Source organism: Eulemur rufifrons, chromosome 25, assembly GCF_041146395.1.
Source record: "Eulemur rufifrons isolate Redbay chromosome 25, OSU_ERuf_1, whole genome shotgun sequence".
In the NCBI taxonomy this organism is placed as follows: Eukaryota; Metazoa; Chordata; class Mammalia; order Primates; family Lemuridae; genus Eulemur; species Eulemur rufifrons.
In genome coordinates this window covers 11,576,430-11,595,186 of record NC_091007.1, presented here as the reverse complement: position 1 = coordinate 11,595,186, position 18,757 = coordinate 11,576,430, and the positions used below count along the sequence as shown (strand labels likewise).

General features: G+C 37.3%; 1 protein-coding gene across 3 annotated transcripts in view; it reads left to right on the top strand.

Annotated features, from left to right (window-relative positions):
- Nucleotides 1–278: 278 nt before the first annotated feature.
- Nucleotides 279–18,757, top strand: part of TRDMT1 (tRNA aspartic acid methyltransferase 1) — a 46,315-nt gene continuing 27,836 nt past the window's right edge. For all 3 annotated transcript variants that reach the window (XM_069458758.1, XM_069458757.1, XM_069458756.1), the window contains exon 1: nucleotides 279–342. In XM_069458758.1, the coding sequence (XP_069314859.1) occupies nucleotides 279–342 (64 nt within the window). The remainder of the gene's footprint in view (nucleotides 343–18,757) is intronic.

Genomic DNA, 18,757 nt, shown 5'->3' with positions numbered 1-18,757 from the left:
AAAACACCAAATAAGGAAAATGGAGCGTAAATTAGGCTTGAGTGGCTGCTATTCACTTGAGAGGCCTTATTGTTTTATGTCCTTTGTCCTCGTTCCGACCCCTGCCAGCCCCTAGGCCCCGCGCTGCCCTGGGAAGACTGAACCCAGGACGGCAGGAGACGGGGGAACTGAAAAGCCACGGAACCAGAGGCGGAGGGATGGCGCGGACGCAGGGGGAGGAGGCGCGGTGGGACCGGCAGGCCTAGCTCTGAGGAGGCGGCGGCGGCGGCGGCGGGGGGATGGAGCCCCTGCGGGTCCTGGAGCTGTACAGCGGCGTGGGCGGCATGCACCACGCGCTGAGAGGTGAGAGCTGACCGCGCGGCCCTCTGTGTATTCGCTCAGGGCCTCTTGTCCTAGCACCGGCGCCAGGGAGGGGCGGAGCGGCGAGACGCCGGGGGCGGAGACGAGGAGCGGGGCGGGAGGCGGAAGCCCGTGGGTTGTCCTGGAAACCGCCCCAGGGCGCCGCCCCGTCGGCCCCTCCAGGCGGGGACTTCCATCACCCGGCGCCTAGCCGCCTTCTAGAGCCCAGTTTCTGAGCTGGGAGTCTCAAGGCTGTAAATCAAACTCAAAAGATATAGACAAAGTTAGGGAGAGGGACGAGCTTCCGGCCTAGTGCCAAGCCCCAGTGCTAAGTGTGCAGTCCCCTAGAAGCCTGGATTCGGTCCTTTACCCTGGAGGATGTCACAGCGGGGGAGGGGAGGGAGCTGAGCAGGGATGGCTGGTGAGAGATGGGTCTTGAAAGATTAACTCCAGTTCAAGGTAGAAGTTAGTGAATACTAAATAGGGCTGTAGGGGAAGCATAGAGGAGAAACTTGGAAGTCTGATCTTGGGAAAGAAACATGTGGTTTCTGCAGTTCTGCGTTTAGATGCCAGAGAACTGAGTTGAAACTCGAGTGCAAGCTTTGTTGCAGTGTGACCTCTAGCTAGTTCCTTAACATTTTTAAACCTGTTTCCTGGTTTTAAAGTATGAAACGTAGTACTTTCAGAGGAGGATTATTATGATGATTAAAGATGAGGCCTGTAAAGTGCTTATCAGTGCCTGATACATTGTAGCCACTCCAAATATTCTAAATTATTATCACTGTTACTTTTTATGTACCTCTTTCATTTTGAGGTTTTAAATTTCTTTGGTGCTAAGTTGGAACTGAAAGATTTGGTTTTGCTGATATTCACTCAAAAATATTTGAGTTCCTTCTCTGTGCCACGCACGTACTGTGCTAGGCACTTGAGATATGGAGTTATGAATAGGCTTTGAACTTGCTCAATGTTTATTCTTAAATTACTAAGACAACCACCAAACTGAAACTTCCCTGCTTCCTTATTTAGTACCAAGGGTAACACAAAACTAACGTTGTAAGATACAGATAGTATTTAATGGGTTGAGCATGTAAGTTTTTTTGAGCAGATGTATTGAGTTTTGATTCTAGACTAGGTTAGTGAATATTAAATGTTTACTACTTAATTTGCTGACTTTCTAGCTTCATTTTCCATATTAAAACTTATCAACATGAAAACAAAACAAAAACTCTAGTACTATTTGTTCTTTGTTAATTTTGTAAGGTTATATAATGTCAGCATTTTCCAATATCTTGAAACCATGAACATGATTTTAAAAGTTGCTTAGTACTTTATCATAAACTATAATTCAGCCACTCCTTAAATGTTGAATATGTAGATTGTTCCTCATTTTTTAGCAAGTACAATGTGCTATAGTTACATCCTTGAGCATAAATCTTAATTTTCTCTTTAAAATTTTCTAAATGTTGGATTTATTCATTCAGTGATAAGATTTACCATGTGCTAGTTACTGAGTGAAAAACTAAGTTTTTTTTAAGGCTTTTCATTAGATAGCAAATTGCTTTTTAGAGGTGTATGAGTGCCTTGCTCAACTACGTATTCATCAGGATTACACATTATCCATTTTCAACTTTTGCTCATTTAATAGGGGAAATTGTATAATTTTAACTAAGTTTTTTTGAGTCAATGAAACAGTTAAATATTTTCTATCCTGTTAGCCAATGCAACTTGAATTTCTACAGTTTTTCTATTGGCACTGCTACTATACTGAATCTAAGATACTATCATCTCTAATTTAAATTATTAAAATAGCTTCCCAGCTGTTCTTCCTTCCATTCTGCCTTCCTATTCCATCCATTCTCCACGTTGCAAGCAGAATGATCTTTTCCACAGTAAACCAAATCATGTCACTTCCCTGCTTAAATGGCTTCTCTTTGAGGTTAGAAATCACAGTCCCATATTCCTACTAGGACTGTGAAATCTGGCTTCTGTCTCCTCTTCAGTCTTACTTGTTACTCTTTCCCTCTTTCTCTAGTCTAGGCTCTCTGGTTTTCTTTTTCTCTGTTCCTCAAACATTCCAAATTCCTTCTATGTTCTGGCCTTTGCTTTTGCTGTTACCTCCAACGAGAGTACTCTAACCCTGGATTTTTCCACTTCAGCTTCTTTATACCTTTCATGTCTTCCTTCATTTTTGGCCTCCTCAGAGAGACTCTCCCTGGTGGACCATGTAATCCAAAGTAACCTTCCTGCTCTCCCTGCTTCTCTATTCTCTCATCTTTTGGTTTGAGGTCTACATATTAGGGATACTGACTCTGCAGCTAACTTCACTGTTTATTAAGGAACTTCTAAATGTTAGGCCTTGTTCTAAGTATGTAATAAGCTAGTTAGTGATAGAACCAGTATTCTAACCTAGGTCTGTCTACCTGATCTTTGAACCATGCTATGTTGTCATTGTTCTGGTTAGAGCCACTAACTTAACTTGAATCTACACATTAAATCATTGTATGAAGCACCACAAGGGGAATAGTAATGAACTTCAATTTTGAGTGATTTTTATGTAAGGTTTAAAATGGAATATTTTATTGTGGTAAAATATGCACATCATAAAATATACTGTTTTAACTAGTTTTTTAAGTGCACAGTTCAGTGGCATTAAGTACATTCACAATGTTGTGCAACTGTCACACCATCCATTTCCAAAACTTTTTCATCATGCCAAACAGAAGCTCTGTAGCCATTAAACAATAACTCCCAATCTCCCCTTCCCCCAGACCCCAGTAACCTCTGTTCTACTTTGTCTTATGATTTTGTCTATTCTGTGTACCTCATATAAATGGAAACATACAATATTTGTCTTTTTGTATCTGGCTTATTTCACTTAGTATTAACATGTTTTCAAGGTTCATCCATGTTGTAGTGTGTAGTAGTATCTCAATTTTTTTTATGGCCGAATATGATTCCATTGTATATACAGTTTTGTTTATCTGTTCACCTGTTGATAGATACTTGGGTTGTTTCAACCTGTTGACTATTATGAATAATGATGCTTTGAATATTGGTACATAAGTATCTGAGTCCTTGCTTTCAATTTTTTTGGGTATATACCTAGGAGTGGACTTGCCGGATCATGTGATAATACTGTTTACCTTTTTGAGGAACCACCAAACTATTTTCCATAGCAGCTGCACAATTTTACATTCCTATCAGCAATGCATGAGTGTTCCATTTTCTCCATCTCCGTGCCCTCCACTTGCTATTTTTTTTAAATTATAGCCATCCTAATGGGTGTGAAAAGATTTGGTTTTGACTTGCATTTCTTTAATAACTAAAGATGATGAGCATCTTTCATGTGCTTATTGGTCATATGCATATCTTCAGTATAAAGAAATGCCTATACAAGTCCTTTGCCCATTTTGCACTTTTTTTTATTGAGTTGTAGGAGTTCTTTATGTTTTCTAGATATTAATACCTTATCATAGATATATATGATTTGCAAATATTTTCCCCACATTATTGAATTTTAATAGTTATACAACGTGTATTTAATTTCTTTCACAACATGATAGATTTGCCCCAAACCCAATGAATGTTTTAATACCTTATTAAAAATTTTTTGTTTTTACCAGTTTATGCAATATGCTATTGCATTGTTGCAGTCACTAACATAGATGCTTCTATATTTTCTAAATTTCATTTAACTTTATTTTTTATATGCATGGCCATGTATTTACATAGTCCCTATTCTGTGCTGTTCCTCCTTGTTTCTGTACAGCATCTAGCACAGTACCATACTCTCTGTAGGTGACTGTTAAGGTTATCATTGAATTGATAATCATTCTTCCATTATTTTGTTAAAAACTGTAGTTTGCTTAGCCCAAATTCTTCTTTTTTGGTATCATACACAGTTCTTAGTTGCAAACCACAGAAACTACTCTCTAGCTAACATAAGCAGAAAACAAATACTAAAGGACATTTGAAAACTCACAGAATCTACAGGACACCTGACAAACTGGTTAGGTCCACAGGAGCACTGGTCAAACCTCACTCTGGGGACTGCTGGGACTGGGTGCTGGAAGTGCCATCAGAGTTTTCCCCTGAGAGGTGGATGCCTCTGTCACCTCCCTTATCAATAAGATGGATTTTCTCATTTGTTTCCACACAATGCTGCTTCTGAACTGAAGTTACGTGGACACAATTAGTTGGTGAGCACTGGAGAACTGCCAGAGGCAGGAAGCCGGGAAAATGAGTTCTGACTTTTGTTTTGTGAAGAAAGGACCCATAATGTGGCAACATTTTCAAACATAGGAAACAGGCAAAGATTCTAGATGGCCACAGTATAACAATGTCTATTACATTCTTTAATACATGTTTGCCCTGTACAGAAACTACTTACACTTTGATATAATTTATGCTTGTAGAGTCTATACAGTTGGGACTAATGAGAACTTCCAAGTGAAAATAATCTCCTCTCAGAAAGCAGTAGAAGTAGTGTCGTGGGTTATGTGTCAGTGGAGCCTGCCGGGCCCCTTGCAAATTTTGTGCAAATAAGATTATGTACTTTTCTCATTTTAAAATATAATAGCAGGAGAAGAGTAAAATGTGGTTTAAGGTAGCTGGATGACTTTTATTTTTTTTTTAACTAGAGATAGGGTCTCACTCTCTTGCCCAGGCTGGAATATAGTGGTGCAATCATAGCTTACTACAGCCCCAAACTCCTGAGGCAATCCTTCTGCCTCAGCCTTCCTAGTAGCAGGGACTACAGGCACACACCACTGTGCCTGGCTAGACTGTTTTCTATATAGTCAAATATGGGAGACAGCCTTAAAAGCAAAAAAACCCTGCCCTTCCAAATAATTTCTAAAGGTCTTCCAAGGTGTTGGTTTTGAGTTTTAGTCACAAATACTTACTCATGATTATGTAGTAAGAATTGCTAAGCTTTAATATTTTCTGTTAAAATTTTAAACCTCTCCTTTGCCACTCATTAGGCTATTCATTTTCTGAATCTCTTTGTCTTTATTTCTCAGTGACTTAAATGCCAAACTGGGACTCTACCAAACCACTTTGTAACTAGATGTGTTTATAACTGAATCAGGCAAGTACATTATAAGTGTTTTTCCATGTAAATCTGAATGTCACCTAAGGATATTTTTGGAACATCAGTTGTAAGGGGCTGGAATATGAACTGCTTAGTTTTTCCTCTTTTATACCTGTCTGTCTTTGGGATTGTAAAATTTTCTTTTTTATGCCTATTTTCCCATAGTTACTCTTATATAACATGTCAGATTTAAAGTGAAACAACATAAAAATTTGTCCCATTTAAAATTATTTATAATTTTTTAACGTACTGGGATAAAGCAGAAAAAGAAAGTCAAGAGAGCCTGAGTGCAGCCATTTTGACTGATGCCAGATCCTAACCACCCTGAACAGGGAAGTTGCCAGCAAGTCGCTGGCCTGGGACCACCTGAGGATGGGTGAATTACTAAGCCGAATGCCTTACAAACTGCTTGTACTTACCTTTCTATGACAGCAATTTATGATTAACCTTTATGGCCTGACCTCAAGACAGTGGTGGTCATGTATGGCTGTTGAATATTTAAAAACATTACCATTGCCCCATAAGTGGGTCCCCCTCCTGCTCAGAAGAGGACCCTTACTCTGTCTGTGGAGTAGATCTATTGTCTGTCTCTCAATAAGCTTTCTGTCGCTAGTTGACTCGCTCTCAAACTCTTTCCACTGTGAAGCCAAGAACCCACTTGGTGAGTTCGGGGGCCTTTTCTCCCTTCACTGGTACGCACCCTGCATTAATTTTTTCTCTGGTATCTATGAAAGTTAATAGATTGTGTTTTTCCAAACTTGAAATACAAAGAAGAAATACCTAGGTTGAATTTTGTGTATTCAGGAAAGGAGAATCCTAACTTCGAATTACTTATCTTTTATGTGATGAATAATGTACACTTACTTCACTGCAGAGTATTCATTACTGTCGTCCACAGATCAAATTACTTCCTCAGCGCTAATGAATAGATGACCAGTTTAATTTGTTTTAGGAGCTATCTATTGGGTTTTTTAAAGGAGGCTCAATAAATAGCACTCCACTTCCCAATTCTGAACAAATTGAGAAATAGTACGGCAAATAGGAAATAAACATCTATATAATTTTTATTATTAATAAAGGCTGAGCTGGACGATGTAGCTTAGTGAGAGGGCAAAATGGATCAGCTAGTATTGAATCGGAGAATTGGGTAGCATACCTTCTGGACAGCACATGTTCCCTGTGGCTAGTTTATTCCCAAAAAGAAGACAGGTGGAGCTGAGCCAAGCATGCCCAGTTTGTTCTTCCCAAATTAGCCAGTTAGAGAAGGTGTTCCTCCTTCCATGGAAGAGGAGGTAAAGGGATGAGATGAGGGAGGAGTTTAAAAATGAATGGAAACCACTCACTTGGAAGAAACATCAGTAATAGGAAGACACACACACACACACACACACACACATATACATCTTAGTTCTTCATTACCTTTGCTAAATGCTTTTAGGAATCCTTCAGGTGTTACGGTTTTTCTACTTTGTAAATTTTATCAATCTTTTAGTATTTGATACTTAAACTATCTCTGATAATGATCTGGTAGTGTCAAATAGTTTGAAAAATGATTTTTATATCACCTTGGTCTTTATTATATCATTATATAATTTGGTACTATGAAATAGTAACAGTAGACAGTGTTTATGTAAGACACTTTGTGGGAGAGGCTGTTTAGTCTCCCAATTTAGTAGTATTGTTCTGAAGTCAGAGGCCTTGGTTGAAATCTGGCAGTTTAGTCTACCAGTTTAAGAATACAGTTTTGTAGTCAGAAGGCCTAGGTTGAAATCTTGCTTGTCACTTCTAGCTATGTGATGTTGGACAAAAACCAAACTTTCTTTGCCTCAGTTTCTTCTTCTATAAAATGGGGGCAGTAATAGCACTTACCTCAAAGGGGAGTTGTGAGATTATAAATTAATCTTTATAAGTACTTATATAGTACTTAGAATATAGTAAGTACTCAATAAATATGAGCAACTTTTATTCATAAATCTTAAAGTTACAGGAAGTTATTACATGTCATTTAAAGTGGCCTCTAGAAGAAATTGATTATTAAATATTTGAAGTTGTCAAAGAACTTTCAGACTAAATTTGAATTATATAGGAATAGATTGGTGAAGAAAAGCATTATGTATAGCCATAAATGATGAGATAGAATGAATATGAAGAGGTAAAAGAGATGACAATGAACAGAGTGGACTATTCTGCACATGTTTTGCCCTCTTAATTCTCTAGAAAGTGTTTTACCTTCTCCACTAGGGGACAGATCTCCCAACCCATATTCACTTTGGGTTCATGTCCCTGGCCTTTTTCCCAGTGCTTTCTGAATTACTCCATATGTTTCTCTGAGCGATACCATCAATGCCATTATTTAGGAATCAGGCAGATCTGCCACACACTAGCTGTGTGAATGCTGGAAGGTTATTTAACCTTTCTGAGCCCAGGTACCTTATCTGTGAGATGGACGTGGTAGTACCTTTTATGTTATGCAATTTACATAAAACAATTGATGTACAAAATATAATGTCGGTACTCAGTAAAGTTAGTTCCTGTCTTTTTTCTACACTGTTTGGAAGTCGCTTAATTGTTTTGGGTTTCTTCATCGATAAAATTGGGATAATAATATTAACTTTATGGGCCTGTTAGGAAGATGAAACCATGTGTATATGGACCTTACATATTAGGTTGGTGCAAAAGCAATTATGGTTTTGGACCATGAATTTTAAATCATATTCATAGTTCCTGGTATGTAGTATATAAGTAATACTGCTGATGTCACTTAGAAAATTGAACATTTTCATATACTTATTATTGGTATTTATTGTAACTTGTTCCTATTGCCATTGGTATAATCTTTATTTTTTTTATTGCTTTGTAAGAGCTCTGTCTACATCTAGGACATCAACTGCCTCGTTTCTACTTTTAATATATTTTATTTTATTTTATCTAATTGGTAATTTGCCCTTCAATTTTGTCCTGTTTTTTTCAAGCAGGATTTTTGAGAATGATTGGCAGTTTTCCAGATAAGAAGGGGAAAGGTGCATCAAACAGAGGGAACATCCTATATAGACAGGAAATAGCATGGTCTGTGGAGAGATGTATATGTACTGTACTAAGCAAGATGCTTTCACAATGTAAGCACTACAAAAAAGTAGAAGAAGATGAAGTTTAAGAGGTGCTAAATTATGAAATGGCATTTCTGATAATGTGCTTGGATTTTTATCTTATAAGCCTGGTTAATGAAGGAAAGCTAATGAACCTACCACAGTTATTTCTAGACATTTTACCTTATGGTCCTAAGGGAGGGTGGATTAGAGGCAGGGCAGCCAGTTAGGAGATTATTGTTAGAGATGATGACTTTAGGCAGAGCTGATGATTAGAGAAGACTCTTATTCAGGGGACATATGGGAGCTAATAATCAGTAAAACTTGGTGGTTATTTGGTTGGCTTATCAGATAGTATAGTTGCAAGTCATGATGAGGGAGAAATAATAGGTTTCATGTTGGAGTTAACAGAGTTTAAACTGTCCATGAGACCCATGGAAATGTCGAGTAGGCAACTGCGTGTGCATTTTGGATTGGGGAGAGAAATAGGAAGGAGATAAAGATATGTTAGTGTATATATGGAGGGTATATAGAGAAGAGGACCAACAAGATGGAACACTGAGGGCTAATAGAATTTTGTGGGTAGGCAGATAAAGAGTATTCAAGGAGGGAAACTGAGCCAGGAAATGCTAGATACTGAGGAGAACCAAAGAACCTTGTGCATGAAAATTAAAGGAAGAGAGGATTTCAAGAAGGAGGGACTAGATGATACAAACCAAGTGACATCAAGATTAAAATGAGTTTTTGGATGAGTTGCTGTTTCCTAGCTGGTATCCGGTGCCGCTGTCTTCTGAGAGCGATTAATCAGTGTGCCTTGGTGGTCGAGTAAGTTTAGAAACTCTTCACAAGACACCTTTCCTTGAGACATTCTCAGAACAAGTCAGATGTATCAAAGGTGTTGAGAAGCCCTACAGTAAAGACATTGATTGGTGTAAAACAGTGCTTCTCATATGTATTTGAGCAAGGACCCTGTCCCCCCCACCCCTGCCTTTTATTTAGTGGGGAAGGGGAACACATATATTAACATCCTGAAAATAGCGTTCATTGGTGCATGTTTCAGGAAATCTCCGATGAGCTGCAAGAGGGAGGAGATGGAGCTGTGGGAGGAGATGCTGGAGTTGTGAGTGAGGAGAGGTGCCAGGGCCGCACATATTGGCCGATTATGTTCACAACTTGGACTAACTTTGAAGTAAGCCTCTCTGTAATTTTTCTGTTAGGCAGGATTTATTATTATTCCCACTATCTCTGCTTGCTCTGAGGATGTCCAAAGCTGAACTGCTGGTCTCCTTCCCCGTCTAAAACTCGCTGCTCTTGCAGCCTGCCCCATCCCAATAACAGGTGGCTCCATCCTTCTAGTTGTCCAGACCTGAGCCTTGGAGGCATCCTTTTTTCTTCTTTTTTACCCACATCAGGTAATTCTATAGGCTCTACCTTCAGACTATATTTATTATTCTATCATATCTCTCCATTTTCACCTTTACCACCTGGTCAGTAATCTCCCTCCTGTTTTGTCAGATGTCCACCCAGATTCTCTTGGCCCCACCTGCCTCCTGGGCCCTGGGCTGCTTGTTTAGTGTCGCATCCTGGCTAATGCTGCTGTTGTTTCATCTAACACTGCCAGGGGCTGGTGACTGGGCTCTGAGGCCTCAGTGTGATCAGTCCACCCCTAGTCTGTGGGCTCAGATGAAGTGCCAGGCTGTGGGCATGGGATCTGGCTGCTCTGGCAGCTGTCTAGAGGGGCCAGATAGCATAATATGAAGTGGGGGTGGGGGATGGGGAAGGGGAGAGTCGTGCCTCAGGGGTGACTTTGACCAGTAAGGGACAGGAGGAGAAAGGAGCCAGCAGGTACATCCCCATCCTCCTTCCTGCCGGCAATGCTCCTTGCTCAAATGCATGTGGGAACATGGCAGTGCTGTTTTAGACTCAGTAGTGCCTCTACTGCAAGGCTTCTCATCGCCTGTCACACAGTCCTCCCCTTGCCAGCTCTGAGGTGTGGTGGTCCCAGGCAGTCTGGCCCTACCAAGTCCCTCATGTCAGAGCAGTCGGCTGGGCTGCCTGTGAAGCTGTGACCAACTTGGTAACGCACTGCCTTCGGTTGGCTTTCCCTCCTTCCCTGCCTCACTGCCCTCACTCTTGCTACCCTGGAGTTTTCCTACCAGAAAAAGCATCGGCAGCTAAGCTCTGCCTGAGCCGCTTTTCCAGGGACCCTGGACAAAGCATTATTGTAATGGCCTTTTGACTGGTTTCCTTGCTTCTGCTTTACCACCTCAAGCTTGTTTTCAGTAGAGTGGCCAGAGTGACCTTTTAAAAAATGTCAGATAAGTCATTCCTCTGATTAAAATTCCTGAGGCATTTCTCATATCACTCCATAAAAGCCAAAATCCCAAACAAGTTTCCCAGGCCTGCTTAGGCTAGAGCACCTTTCCCTCTCGGGCCACATGTCCTGTGGTTGTCCCCTTGCTTGCTCTACTCCAGGCTCTCTGGCCCTTTGGCTTTCCTACTGTAAGACCAGCATGCTCCCATCTCTTGGCCTTTGCAGTGTCCCTTGTTCTGTCCTAGAAAGTTCTCTTCCCAGATATTTGCCAGGCCTGCTTCCTCCTTTCCTTGAGGTTGCTGCTAAAGAGATGTTCTCCAATCAACTTGTGTTAAGAATAGAACCACTCCCTTCTCCCACGCTGTCAGGCTGCCTCTGCTTTTTTTTTTTTTCTCTGTAGTGCTTTTAATTGTTAGGCATATGACATACTTATTTATTATCTGTCTCTCTCCATGATTGGACAGACTTTGTCTAGAACATTGCTTATATATACATATATATATTTGTTGAATGAATGAATGGACAAATGAAACAATGAACTGGAATCATGTTTGCTATGAAGTGTGTATAGCTTGAAGTAGATACCATTCTACTGTGATAAGTTTAAACTTTAGTACTAAGTCTGAATCATGAGAAGTTTTTGTATGCTTGTGTGTGAAATTTTAATAGATAACAGACTTTTTGAAATATATGATACAAATTTATAAATATTCTCAAAATAACCAAGTCTTTTGAGAATAAATTGGTCTTTACTCAATGTAGAATTTAAATCATGTATTAGCAATGAACTATGGTCAAAAAATGAAGTTTAAGTGTTTTATTTTTTCACCCTTTTATTCCTGTCAAGAAATATGACCTCTTTTTGTGCAAAGTTGAAAAGTAGTTGATATATGAGAGCAAATCTATAAGTAATTACAAAATGATTATTATCATAATGATATATGAGATTAAGGTTATATGTACAATTTGGAATTTGTTGGTATCTAGAACCTTCTTAAAATCTCTGTTGCCTTTTGCTTTCCCCATGGAAAGTTATCAGAAAGCTGAAAAGTGCTATTCAGGAACTGTACCAACCAGCTCTCATCTTGTCTAAAAGCAAAAAATTACATCTCATTTTTAGGAAATAGGTAGAGTGTGTGTTGGGATTGAAAAAATACCATTACTTCACCTGGACCAAGAGTTGCTTTTACTTTTATCTGCTAATTCTTTTCATTCTGGGACTTTAAATCACCACAAACCTAGCAAAATCCTTCGGACTAAAGTAAAACAGCTCCATTAGAGAGTTGAGCATTAATGGTTCTTGGTGATCATTAGTGATTCTGTTTCAGACTCAATAGTGAAGTTGATAATCCCCAGTGCTCAGTCAGTGAGACAACTTGAGAAACAAACACCAGAGCCTCTCAGCACAGACACAGCCCTCAGAGGCTCTGGAGTGTGCCTTAATTATAGGTGAACTTTGATCCAGAAAGAACCCCTAATTCGAGGGATTTGCAGTTAATTCTAGTTAGAAGTAGTTGGAACTTTAACAGATCAAATAATACTAAATATGTAGTTTTACCATGTTTAAATTTTATCCTAAAACCTCTGAGGTTTAGGTGATATTATAGTACCAGAATAATTTCCCTACGTCTTCAGAATGCATGTTATTTTTGTGTCCCCAGTTTATTTTTGTAGTTATTGCTTGCGGAATCAATTATTAAGACTGTATTCTTTGAATATTCAGACTTACTGGTGCTCTTTGTTGATTTTGAGTTAGTAGTCCTTTATCTCTACCTTGTTCTGCATTCAAGGTGACTTCTTTCAGTTGATTCTGAACTGTCAGAATGTTGGTGACCATGGTTTGAGGGAAAAGCTGTGAATCTACAATTTTTCTAGATTGTTATGTGGCTTGGCATATCAATATATGGCGAGGGCAATGTACTTAAAATTCAGGGGTTTGTTTGTATAAAGAGGTCAACTTTTGCATTTCTCCCATGATTGTAAAATTGAAAGGCTTATAATCCCATTATTTTAAATAAAAAAATCCAAACATATATGCATATACTGTTATAGACACATTTGTCAGAAATTCTTCAATGTAAGCTATTCATTTTATCCAAATAATTATACTTCAACAGGAGAATATGGCTTTATATTTTAGAATTCAGGAAGGATTTTCATATTGTTCAATTTGAACTTTATTTTAAATAGCAAAGCAATAAAGTGTTGTTTGGATAATAAGTTACATTAGCCTGAAGAAACTTAATGCCAATTCTAGATGCTTATTGACGTCACTCAATGGCCAAAAATCATACGTATGGATTTAAAGATTTAGAAATAATTTTCAGGGGGATGATCTCACAATTACAAGTGTCAGATGTCATTGTAAATAGGCCTTTTGAAAATTACAAAGTAATACAGTAGGTGGTTACTTTGTGGAAATCAAAATAGCTAATGGGTATTTGTGGTTGGCATAAAATTTCCGGTGACATCATCATGCATAAACTCAAAAAGGGCTCGATCTCAAGTAAGTTTGACTGAAGGGAGGTTGATGTCCCCCTGACCACTATGTTAGCGGACTTAAAAAGGCTCTGTTGGTGATAAAGACCCTGATTTTAAAGATGCGCGTGAGAAAGTAGAATCAAATTGTTTCATGAACTTTGAGTAGAAGAAAGACAATATTCTAAATGAACATCCTAAGATCGTGTTATTTAAAATGTCTGGAATCTTCTCCTTGTCTGAAGCTGTGTGGGAGCAGGGATTCATTGTTTTATCATTTATTCCTGGAGCCAGAGACAGGGTTTGTCATTCTCAATAAATATTTCTTCGTAAATGAACCTGGTTATAAACTCACCTGAAATACTTGCTGAAAGTATTTTGCAGGACTTGAAGAAACACTTGACAGGGTTGATAAAAGGTTTTCATAAGGATTGTCCAGTTCAGTAGTCAGGGGATAAGAAATCCTTTCTGTATTTCTTTTTGGATATTATCTTGGATTATAGCTCCATAAACTCACAGCAGATCCTGAGGATTATTTCAAATGACTTCTTGAAGCAAATGTTTATTGAATAAAAGCCAAACCTATCAAATGGGGCAATTAAATATCTTTTACCGTTCCCATGTTGACATATAAGAGCTGCAATTCTTCATGCTGGTTAAAAAATGTTCAATAAATATTATAGAACTTGTTTTTCTAACGTAAAACTTAATTTAAACATGATCGTCATTAAATCAAATATAAAAAAGTTTGTGTAACTAAATTATAAATTATACAATATGAAACCATTTGACTATTTCAGCTGTATACTTAAAAATTTATGTAATAAAAATGGCCATAGTTCTAATTTTGGGTATTCTCATGAGGATAATGGGAGATTGACTTTATTTTAGTTGTTTTATATTTGGACACATATGGTTTTTGTGTGTAATGTGTGTGTATTTAGGAATAAAAAAAAAAGTCAGGAAAGATGCACATTGTATTGTTCTCAGCACGAAAAATTGCATCCTCTGCCCTGCCCCCGTCCCCCTTCCTGTTTTATTTTTTCTCTTTAGCACTTATTACTGCCTCACATGCTATGTATTTTACTTGTTTATCTTTTTAATTGACTGCCTCCTATTCTAAAATGTAAGCTCCGTAAGGGTGGGGAGTTTCTGTTTTGTTTTGTTTTGTTCTGTTTTGTTCACTGTTGCATCCTTGGTACCTAAAATAGTGCCGTTGCATAGTGGATGCTCAATAAATATTTGTTCAATGAGCAAGATATAGTGCATGAACATTTTAAAGGTTGTTGATAGTATTGTCCAATTTCTTTTTAAAAGGACATATTAGTTTATATTCAGTAATGTCTATGTGACTGTAAATAGGCCAATAATATTTTAAAATATATAATTTACTAGGTGAAAAACGTTAGCTTAATTTTTTGATTACCCTTGAAGTTGAATATTTAAATAATACTGTTTGCATTTATTGTTTTTTATTTTTAACTGTATCAGTAATACATTTGTTAAAAAGTTGGGACACATGATGAGTGCATTGTGCACAGTCTGGGGATTGGTCACGCTTGAATGTTCTGACTGGGGGGGAGGGGGAGTGGGGTGGGGATGGGGGGCGGGGATGGGGGTATAACTACATGATGAGTGCAATGCGCACTATCTGGGGAATGGACACGCTTGAAGTTCTGACTCGGGGGGATGGGCGGGACATGGGCAGTGTATGTGGCCTGAACTTTTGTACCCCCTATGATGATAAGCTGAAATAAAAAAAAAAAAAAAAAAGAAAAAGAAAAAAGAAATGAAATGTAATATTGTCATATAAAATGTTGCTTTTATATGACAGAAAAATAAATTATTTTTTTTACAATGAACAATTTAATGAACTAAAAATAAATACAATTTTAACAGGAAAAAAAAGTTGGGACATATTGAAAACATTCATTTATTTATTCAGCATAGAATTATGGAGTGGTTTTTGTGTGTCAGTTATTGTCCCATGTGGTGGGGATACAGCATTGAATGAGACTGCATGTTTCCTCCAGACATTATGCTCTACTGGGGAATACCTATGCTACACAAATAGGGAAGAAAATTAAAAACAAACCCCCCAAAAAAACACCCATGATGCTAATGCAGAGATAAACACTGGTAAAGACTTAAGTTATATCTTTTTAATCTTTATTCGAATGTGTTCATGAAAATTAAAATAAATTACAGCCTTCTTTTTTACATAGAATATCTTAAATATTTTCCCTTACCATTAAATATAGTATTTATAAACTTCGTTTTTAATGGTTGTGTTCTACTCCATTTTATGGAAGTACCATACTTGTTCAAAGTGATCGTCTACTTTTGGACATTTAGATTGTTTATAATTTTGTACTATTATAAATAAAATACATCATTTATCCTATATATAAATCTTTTCTTCACATCTCTAATTATTGTCCTATGTATTAGTTTCCTACTGCTGCTGTAACAAATAAGCATAAACTCAGTGACTTAAAGCAACATTTTTATCTTACAGTTCTGGATGTCAGATGTCTTAAAATCAAGGTGTTGGCAGGGCTGCATTCCTCTGGAGCCTCTGCGGGAGAGTCTGTTTCCTCGGCTTTGCTGGCTTCTGGAGGCTGTCTGCATGGCTTGGCTCAGGATCCCTTGTCTATTTTCAAAGCCAGAAGTGTAGCATCTTCAAATCTTTCTGACCTCTGCTTGCCTCTTTACACCCCCTTTTCCGATTCTAACTACTTCTGTCCATCTTGTGCTTATACTGGGCCCACCTGCATAATCTGGGATAATCTCCTGATCTCAAAACCCTTATCTTAATCACACCTGCAAAGTCCCCATTCCCATGCAAAATAACATTTCCACAGGTTTCCGGGGTTTGGATGTGGATATCTTTGGGGACTATTATTTTGCCTACCACACCTTAATATTTGTGCCCAAATGTAAAACTGATAAATCCAAATTAATTTTTAAGGCTTTAGATGCATATTGCCAAATACTCACTGAAATAGTGATCCTTAATTGATGTTCACATCTGCAGTGAAAGTTTTTTTTGGTCACATTTGGTCCTTTCTAGCACTTGATATTCTCAATATTTAAAAAGTCTTTGCGCTTTTGATAATAATAGCAAACATTTATTGAGTAATATTATGTGGCAGATACTAATCTAAGTGTTTTTAGATATTAACTCATTTGATCCTCAGAAAGCCCTATGACATAGAAACTTTATTATGCCTCTTTTACAAGTGAAGACACTGAGACTTAAAGAGACAAGAAACTTGCCTAAGTCACACAACTAAAAATGGCAGAGCTAGAATACAAACACATGCAGAAAAAGAAATAGATACCCATACCTTAAATCTTCTTTCCTCAGGATATATTAATACACACACACACACACACACACACACACACACGGAGTCCCATAAGAGGGTACATAAGACAGCCTTGATTAAAAATACAATAATAGTACCTAAGGAACTGAATGCTACAGGGTTTAGTTGGGAAAAGATTTGTAGAGAAATACATAGTTAGGAGGAGACTTGGAAAGGGGATGTAAAGAATGAAGCAACTGAAGTACATAGGTCTTATGCTTAACCAATGTTTTCTGGCCTAGTGCAAAATTGTAAAACTTTACTCTTTTTTTAGAGGAAGAAATTAAACACATAGCATTTTTCAGGATAGGGTTTGAAACTTTATTAAGCCAATAATGATAAAAAGTATAAGCTTTTAAGGAGAGTTAACTATAAAGCAAAGGAGGGCTCAGAATGGCAGGACAAATTTAGAAAGGATTTTCTTAGGTTAATTTTGTGAACCTTTATGAGTTATTTTATATATTATATATTAGAAAATATTGTTAAAATAATTATATTGTTACAATAAATCTTTTAAAAATTCACAGTTAACTAGATACAGAATACTGATGATTATATCCCTTCTAATTTTTTCATTGACTTTTTCATGACTATGTCAGAAATTGTCATCTTATAAAATTATGAGAAAGCATCAGCAAAGAACATTGTAAACATATTGTAGTGATGAACCATTCATGAGTGATCGTTCATTCAAAGCAAATTTATGTAAAACAAATACAAAGTTTTTGTTGTTCAGACCTATAATTGGCTGGATCACATGTGTTTGTGTTATCTCTTTTTAAATAGTTTATATCCTTTGACCTCTATAATTATGTAAATAGGTTGCTTTTACCATTACATTTTTCGTCCTGTGCTACTTACTTGCTGATCTTTAAAAGACTTCTGTGAAGTGGCTTCATTCTTACTGTTTTTTTTCTTCTGATTGTTGTTGATTTAGTGGGATAAAATAATGCAGTAAGTTATAATTATTTATTGATGTGTATGTGCCATGAAGTGGTCACAGCCCAATTGTTTTGAGAATGTATCCAAACCTTTCTTGTCTGTCCTTGTTGCTTGCTTTCCTTTTGTTATTTCTCAGGGTCATAACCAAGAGAAGCATTGGATTCTTTTGTTCCAAGATAAAAATAGTTTTTTTTTTTTGTTTGCTTTTTGCCAATTATAAAAGTAGTACATTCTCATTGTAAAAAAAGAAAAACCAAAAATTTTTAAAGCAAGAAGTAAAAATTACCTCCATATTGTACCACCAAGAGATAGCCTCTGTTGATATTTGCTTTCTCAATGTGTGTACACATACACATATACTTTATAAAACTTGGACTGTTACTGAGCAGGATATTCTGTAACTTGTTTTGTGTAGTAAATAATATGGATATCACTGTGTATCGGTAAATATGGATTAACTTTCTTAGCATTTATATTCATACATATATGAATATATGAGCTACATATATATGTAGTTTTGCAATTGTCTTTAAATACTTGTCCAGATTTTTCCTTGGCACACATTTTCAGATATGAAATAGCTAGGTCTAATAAGCAGAAGGATTATATCAGTTTATATTACAAACAACGTGAGAGAAGCCACATTTTCTCAAACACTTGCTGGCACTAGACAGTATTCATTTTATTAAATCTTTGCCAATCTGGTAGGTAAAACTGATTAATGTGGGTTTCTGTCATTATTGGTGAGGTTCAGCATCTATTATATGTTTATTGATCATGTAAAATTCTTTATTTTTGAATTGCTTGTAATAAAATTTCTATTTTAACCATTTTACTTTTGGGACATAAATTTTATTGTACAGTCTTAAGAATTGGTAAGACTGTACAACTGAAAACATTATGTGCTTTTAAAAAGACATTGGAGCTATAGTGTATCAGTAGCTTTCTCCATATTTGTCATAGTTAGTATCCATATGTAGAAATAGGTCATTGGCCAGCCCCATAAGGAAGTCCTTGCTCCCAAATTTGGAGAATCCTGCCATTTTGACCTCAATTTAGGACACTTGGGGAGTGTTTGATCAAGGGGAGTGCTTCTATTTTGCAGATACATAGTCTGGTAATTACTCATAAGCAC